The sequence below is a fragment of the Alligator sinensis genome, unplaced genomic scaffold (assembly GCF_000455745.1).
Source record: "Alligator sinensis unplaced genomic scaffold, ASM45574v1 scaffold109_1, whole genome shotgun sequence".
In the NCBI taxonomy this organism is placed as follows: Eukaryota; Metazoa; Chordata; order Crocodylia; family Alligatoridae; genus Alligator; species Alligator sinensis.
The window spans coordinates 724,818-732,571 of NW_005841852.1; the positions used below are offsets into that span (position 1 = coordinate 724,818).

The 7,754-nt window shown below is 49.0% G+C and overlaps 1 protein-coding gene across 1 annotated transcript in view; it reads right to left on the reverse strand.

Moving 5' to 3' along the window:
* SYNPO2L (synaptopodin 2 like) overlaps positions 1 to 7,754 on the reverse strand; it is a 49,420-nt gene that overhangs the window by 17,261 nt on the left and 24,405 nt on the right. Inside the window, exons 2-3 of the mRNA XM_006016262.2 lie at positions 6,756 to 6,907; positions 1,725 to 2,389 (exon numbers count right to left, since the gene is read on the reverse strand). Of these exons, the coding sequence (XP_006016324.1) occupies positions 1,725 to 2,389; positions 6,756 to 6,907 (817 nt within the window). The remainder of the gene's footprint in view (positions 1 to 1,724; positions 2,390 to 6,755; positions 6,908 to 7,754) is intronic.

Genomic DNA, 7,754 nt, shown 5'->3' on the forward strand with positions numbered 1-7,754 from the left:
CTCGCTCAGTGCCCAGACTTATCAGGTGACAAAGAGCAGCTGAATGTGCCTTCCTCGCCATTCACCTCATGCTTGTACCTTACTCGAAGGGGAAAAAATAGCTCCAACTACAGGGAGGCTGCAAGTGTTGGTTTTGCTGCTGTCTGAGGGGCAGTGAGTTCTCAGCAGGCTGTGGAGCAAACAGACCCAGCAACCAGGCTAATAGCACTGCCAAACTGGGTCTGAGGGCAAAGAGCTGAACTGTATCTGCAGTGTGGCACAGGGTGGGAACAGTGGCTCAGTGCCCTGCTGGGAGGAATGAAATTTGATTTGGAAGCATTTCCCAAAATTTCCCAGGGACCATGGAGATCCAGGGAGGTTCATGCCTGGGAAGGGAGAAAAGCACAAGCTAAAGCCATTTCCTTGCAGCTCCTGTTAGCTTTGGAAGGAGCATGTCTCGTGGTCAGAAAAGGGGACAGGGAGTCAGGTACTAGATTTTTCCTGGCCTGTAACATCTCTCTGAAAATTTATGAGGAAAGGATAGAAGGAAGGGGAGGGAGAAACACAATGAAATGCAGATGCAATGGCCTTAAATAAGCCTTAACTAACAACTGGGTTGGGTTTCCTATTCAGAGACACATCCTCTTGGAGAGAGTAATTGGTGAAGCAGCTACCAGTGAGATCACAGAGGCACTGCCTATGTTAAAGTTCAGAAACAGCACTGGAGGATGGGAGAGCCAGCATGGGGCTCAGACATGATCACAGCTAAGATGTGTTCTGGCCATGACTTCCACGAACCTGAGCAGCTGTGAGATTTACTGTGTGATGCCAGGGAAGCAAAAGCAGAAAGGACAAGGCATCCTAGAGCCACAGAAGTTCAGGATACAAAACTCCCATTGGGTCCCTTCTACAGTACCTCCCAGGTACCCACGAAGGGTTGTTTTCTCTGGTGTTCTTCTGGTGCTTCATCCCTGTTCTCTAGGGATGAGGTTCCCCTCACAGGCACTAACAGCTTACTTAGATTTACTCTCCTCCAGTTCCTGTATCTTCTTATTGGCAGCCCTGGGCTGGCCAGGTAAGAGAAACAAGCTCTTCTACTGGAGCTGACCAGCTCCTTCCATGTACATAGGCACATTCCTCCTGATATAAAGAAAGCTGCATAGAAATCACTCTCCAAATGCGGGGGGAAAAGCAGGCAAGTTTCTTCTGAACTTAACAAAGTAGAAGGAACGGTGCCAATAAGAAATATGCCACTAATAATAATATTTAGGGTGGTCCTATTGTGTAGATAATCTCCCTGCTCACTTCTCAGGAACTATGTGGTAGAAAAAGTTGAGCTGCACTGGAGCCCCTTGGCTTGGACACAGAAAGCTTAGAAAATGAATGGGGCTCTTTCAACCCAAGCCATTCTAATAAGCAGTGATATCTCTCTTGTAGCCAGCAGATATCATTGGGCTGCAGGAGCAGCTGGGCCAGTTTTTATGCTTCAGTTCTAGACTCCTGAGCTCCTTCCATAACTTGTGATGGAGCAAACAAGAGTCCACAGGGAGAAAGCCTTGGCCCTCCTGACCTACACAGTCCAATCCCTGCCTAGCTGGCCTGGCCCAGCATCTTTCCAAGCTAGATAAATTGAATCCGACAGTTTGCTGAGTAATATCAGTGGTGAGACTTTAAACAGGGTGTTCTGATCAAATGGGGAGTTAGGATGAGTGGGAAGCAAGGGAGGTTTGTCCAGGGGCACTTACTGGCTTGTTTGGCTTTCTCAACATAGGTGGTGGTTAGATCTTCATCTACTGGGTGTTCCACTGGCCCCACCATGGGGATGAGATGGCGCTCAGCTCGGATGGTCTTGGTGGCATGGGGCAGGAGCATGGCCTCGGAGCATGCTTCCCTTCCCTCTGGTATAGGCAGCTGCAGCAGCACCTCGCTCTCCGAGAAGGGGGTCTCCGTGCGGCTGCCAGGCTGGTACACAATCTCTCTCTTGGCCACCCCACTCACATTCTCAGTTCCTTCACCCGCCTGCACCGCAGCCTCAGGGGTGCTGTCATAACCGCTCTGCTCAGAGAGGGAAACCTCATCCTGTGGTGCATCCACCTTGTTGTTGGAGCCCCCTGGTGGGGAGCGAGGGCTCTTTTTTCGGGCCCGCCGTTGTTTCTCCTGAGCAATGTTGTCAGCATCACTATCTGTCTCGCCATAGTATGCCTCGCTGTCTGGGGGCGAAGTCATGCTCTCCAGCTGCTGTAGCCTCATCCGCTGCTGCTCAGGTGGTGTGGTGGTTGGGGCACCTGCTGGCTCTGGGCTGAGCAGCTGGGGCGTGGGGCTGACTGGGGAGGTAGGGGAGAGCACCCGTGGCTTTCCAGGGGAAGGGGAGCGCAGGAGTCGTGTAGCAGTCTGGTCTCCACCAGTTGCCCTATGGAGAGAAAAAGGAGTGCACTGGTGAAGTTCGGTTGATGTGAGAGCTTGGCAGAAAGTTCCCAGGGTGTGAAAGGATGCCCACAGCCCAGGGGAGGGATAGGTGACCTAAGCTTCACCATTCTGGCCCTTTTCTCCAGTCCTTAAGTCAAAGGGCTGCTTAAGCCCTGAAACTCATCAGGCCCACATGGTCACGGTACCCTAGTGTCTACAGCCATCAGTACACAAGGGAGCAATGTGACCAGTCTCACATCTGGCTGACTTTGTACCCCCAGCCTTAATTTAGAACTGGGTCAACTGGAGGCAACCTCCAGCACAAGTCTAGAGCAAGATTCAGCCCATGCCTCCAGGGCCACAGTAAGATACTATAGCCACTCTCCCCTGTCCAATCCTTAATCCCTGTGCAAAATGAGTTTAAAACACTACAGAATCAGATTATCCAATGATACAAACAAGCCCCAAAGCCACTTACAAACTTCCCAGTCTTTTCTTCTGGTCTAGGTGGAATCCCTATCTGGCAAACAGCCTGTAAAGCAAATCTCTCCCTGCCAGACTACCCTGCAGGAGACAGGGTATTATGCTCCTGCTTTTCCTAGCTGGAATGGTCCCTGAGAGCTGTTAGCAAGTGGACATTGTAGGGCTGCTTTGAAACTGCTTTGACTTATGCTGGAACCCCAAATCAGGCACTGGAACTATGGTGCTTTCCATCAATTCTCATGAGTGTATATGGCAACCAGAGATACAGTGCCGTGGAGAAACTGGCCCAGACCCTGTGGATACAACTCTGCTTGTCAGAAAGGAGAGATGACTCCTTCCTCTGGGAGACCTATAAGCAAGTGACTTTAATACAGGTACAGTGGGTCAAGGGCATTGGCACCTTCTGCATGGGTGTGTGTAGGCCCCAGTCAGGAGTGATATTTGCCTTTCTCTCTGATACTAGAGGGTTAGCTAGATTTGTGTCCTAGGGTAGAGACAGTACAGGTCATGGTCCATCATTCTGATGCCTAGCTTGGATGTGCTGGATCAGCTATGTCTGCTCTACAGGAATAGCAGGTGGCAGGTTTCTCTCCCCTGCCCTAGACCTTGAGGGTTATCATGATTTCCAAAGGCAGTTTGTCTTGAGGCTGCATTTTTGGGGCAGTGCTCTTCCTCCTCCACTTTCCAGCACAATTTAGGCTTGGAAAGAGTCATGGTCTTTGACTTTTGTCTCTGTATGCCAAGAGCCATTCCTGAAGTATCTAGCCAGGCAAAATCTTAGTGGAAGTTTTGAGAGTGAAAGGCTGAGGAAAGATTTTCTGACATGGCCCAGGGGTTCTCACTGGGGACAAATCCTGCAGTTCTTATTATCTAAAACCTGATGTGTCTAAACTCTGATTAGAGCCAAGTATGCACTGAGCTGGGCTTTGGAGACTCAGCCCTTATTCTGGGGAAAGGTGATTAAAAAAGACTGAGTTTCATATTCCAAAAAAAAGAAGAGCTTGAAAAATCAAGCTCTGATAGCTGCTATCTAGTCAGAGGCATGACCACTGCAATACCGGCAATGCAGGTGGTGACCCTTCCTCAGCCTGTACCCACACTGCAAATGCTGGGTGCAGGGGCATCTCTTCTACATGGCATGGTTTAAGAAATATAAATTGATGCTTGAATTAACTGAATACTTTAGGTAACAATGTTGCTATAAGAAAGAATTGTTATTAGTACCGAAGTGTCTTAAAAGTCAAAATCCTGTTTCCACAATGACTTAGGGCCTTCAGGTGAATCTCATAAACAATTCTAAGTGCCTGAATAAAAATGGGATTTGGGCTCAATAATCATTGGCTCCTACTGAAAGGTGTACCCTCACTGCCCTAATGATGATATGAAAGGTGTTAACATTGATGGCAGATGGGCATGGAGGCTGTGGCAGTGCTCCATCATCTCCAGCGGATAGGGAAGGAGACGGAGCACCAAGTATTATGATGATGTACTGCAATTTAAAGCAATAGTGCCAGTCAGCTGAAGAGCCTGTTTCCTCCCAGGAACTTGTAGTCAACAGCCAGGCTCTTATAGCACCACAAAATGCATGTAGTACCACCTAGCTAATGCATTAGGCACAGGGCCTTGGGGGTTCTTTCCGATTCTCTAATTAAACTGTGGGTGCATATCATGAAAGAGAGATTGTGAGATGGAAACTGAAAGGGTTCAGGTGGAGGAAGAGCTTGCTTTGTTGGGAAGCTTCAGGTTTGGAGGTTCTCAAACATTTTTGTTGCATGGATCTTAAGAGAGAGTCCCCATCCCTTGCAGTCATTTGAATTTCCTCCTGTCCAATTTGTGGTTGTGTGAACCACTTCTCTTCCTGCTTCTGGCTACACAAATCTCCTCTCCCCTCCTGCTCTCAAGTCCCTCTATCCTAAAACTAAAGGGCTAACAGTTGCATTAATTCCTTCCTTCCTTCCACTCCTTATTTCTTAAAGGAACATTTATTTTTATGGCTTGCTGTTAGAGGCAGAGTGACACATGAGTCCTGCCTCCAAGACTTTTTCTTTAACTGTTAGACCAGAGAAGTACAAAGTGTTACTGTGTGGAGGGTAATACCCCTCTTCCTACCCAATCACTCTCTTTCCTCACGCTCCCCACCAACACACGTACACTCTGCATTCGTTGCATAGGAAATGAATGCTGCACCATGCAAGACTATAAATATGCCTCAGGGACTAGAGCTATAACAAGCAGCAGCATTTGGTGAGTCCCTCTGTTGCATGGGACATGGCCAGATGGTTATGCTATCCCAAAGCCATCTAATGCTGCTCCCAGCCAGCTGATCCACATACCCTGAGAGGAACCTGCCAGTGCCACTTAGCTAATTATAAGGGTGTTGATTTTGGCTCAGTGGAATGCAGGCTGGTGTAGTGAGATAAGGCCTAGAGGGGGATCAGTACTATTCTAAATGCCTTTTGCAGGCCTCTGTTATCACTCTGAATCGCTGCCAGGAGCCCAAAGCCTTGAGTGAGTGCACCACAATTGCTGCAAGCACTGGCTCACTATGACCAGATGTAGATTCACTTAGTAATGTTGGATGAGGTCAACTTCATTTTCCCCTTTTTTTCTCTCTAAGCACCACCTCTTTAGGTCCCACTTCACAGGGGATTAGTAGCTCATTCTCACCCTTGTCCAGGGACCAAATATTCTCTCACTTCAACACTGCAGAAACCCCATTGCCTGGGACATTTCCCAGTGCCTTGTGCAGGCTGGTGCATGGCAGGAGACAATTCTGCAGTTGCAGGAAAATACATTAGATGGGGCCTAACAAGACTTCGCCATCTCCCACAACACGCTTTACTCCTGTGCCTGGGTTGACCAAATCAACCCTAGGGCACTAGCCTAGGGGTACCTAGACATGAGCAGGAAGCTTCTCTGATGTATTGTAATTACAGCAGGTTGGAGCAGACTCAATTAATTAATTCTGCTGGAGCATGGTAATTACTGCACTCCAGCAGGCTCCAGTGATGAGCTTTAGATGAAGTGCCCCCGCCGCCATTGTGCAGCATGGGGACACTGATACATGAGATGCTCTGGGCGCTTTAATTAGAGTGGCTCTCAGAGTCGCTTTAATTAAAGTCCCCCCTCCCCCCCAGCACGTGTATAAACACCCTAGTTTAACTTTTGTTGCACAGGAGCTACTCATGTGCTTTAAGTTAGGCCTGTGCTTCAGTTCTTTGCTAGGTCAGGGCCTCAGTCACCAAGAAATTATGCTGGACAGAGGGACATACCTGGGCATACACCTATTAGTTCTTGATAGTTCTGTTCAGTATTGTGACATGCTATAAATAACACCCCCAGGATCATCACTACTTTACTCTTTCCTTTACTGTAACTATCCCAGTTGTACACAACACTTGCCTTATCCCAAGTGGAGCAGTGTCCTTGAGGTCATTAATCACTGTAATGAAACACTGCACACTATGGGACGGAGGCATAATGGCTCATTTATGACTTGAAGTCCCTTAGAAACTTAGAGAAATCTTTTTTTGGCTCAAGAGGTAGGAGCTAGGTTTATTTCCTGCTGTTGCTGTGCTGTGTGACTGGGATGCAGCATGTAGATTCAGGGAAGATAGCAGGGAAGTCCTAGGTCCTAGGGAAGATGCAGCATGTAGATAGCACGGAAGTCCTAGGTGCCTGCACAGCTGTTGCATGGAAGCCCTCCACTAATCTTGATTTCCTACCATCCTGCCATGCCCCAGAGCACTGGGGCACACTAGCCTGGCCCCCTGCCTTGTGTTATGTGAAAGAAGAGACATGACAGGTGCTGAGCAGAATAGATCTGTGCTGCAGTGTGTGGTTCCCTGCCCCTGTCCCTGCCCCAAGCCCAAGAACATGGCTGTTACCTTTTCACGCAGATATGCAAGGTGCCATTGGAGGAGTCAATGATCTGCATGGCGCTGGCATGGGAGAGGCCAGTGCAGGGCTTCCCATTGATGGACACCAGTTCATCATTCTCCCACAGGCCCCCCCGACACGCTTTGCTCCTCTTTCGGATCTGAAAGAAGAAAAGCAGAGGGGCAGGGGCAAAGGGTAGGGGGAAGGCTGTTGAATTCGACAGAAACTCATTGAGTTACTGAATTATCTTCTGGGTTTCCCCAAAGAAGCCAAATACAGACAAGGGAGACAAACCCCTCCCCGCTGCCCTGAACAAAGAGCTAGGCTGCTAGGTGAGTTCTAGTCTAATCCTTACTAAGCCTGGGGACCTCCAGCAACCCTGATAAATCCCAGCAGCCCACAGGGAACCTTTCACTAAGTACAGAGCTGAGCTGTTCATCTGTCAGATTTGAGTATATTAGTGCAAGTTAACAGCTGGGGGCTCTTCTCCTCTCACCCCCTCCTAGATTTCAAAGGGAGTCTGTGTCTGTGGGGTGGGGACGGGGGGACACAACCACTTATCCATTAAGCTAGCTGAGCATGTCAGCTCCCCCCACCTCCCCTTTGGGCTAGGGTAAACTCCCACAGTGCTGGGCAGCAGAATGTGGTCTGTCCCTAAGTGGCCTCTCCCGCTTCCACATCCAGATCCTGGAAACAGGCATAAACATATGCTGCAAGCACTGCATGGGGACTGGTCCTGCAGATTGGATAGGCATAAAGGAGCAAATATTAATTAGTGTGGATGGGATGGTGTCTAGCAATAGCTTTGGAGGACTTCATCCTCAGCTAAAGATGCCTGTGGGAAGTGCTGGGGTAGGGGGACAAGACACTGCCCAGCCTCTCAGCAGCATTTCTGAAACCTCCCTTGTTCTCTGCCCACTAAATCTCACTCTACCATGTCCCCAAGGGTATTGGTTTGCATAGCAGGCCTAGCAGGGCTGTGGTAGGCACTCTCACTTCTCTTTCCC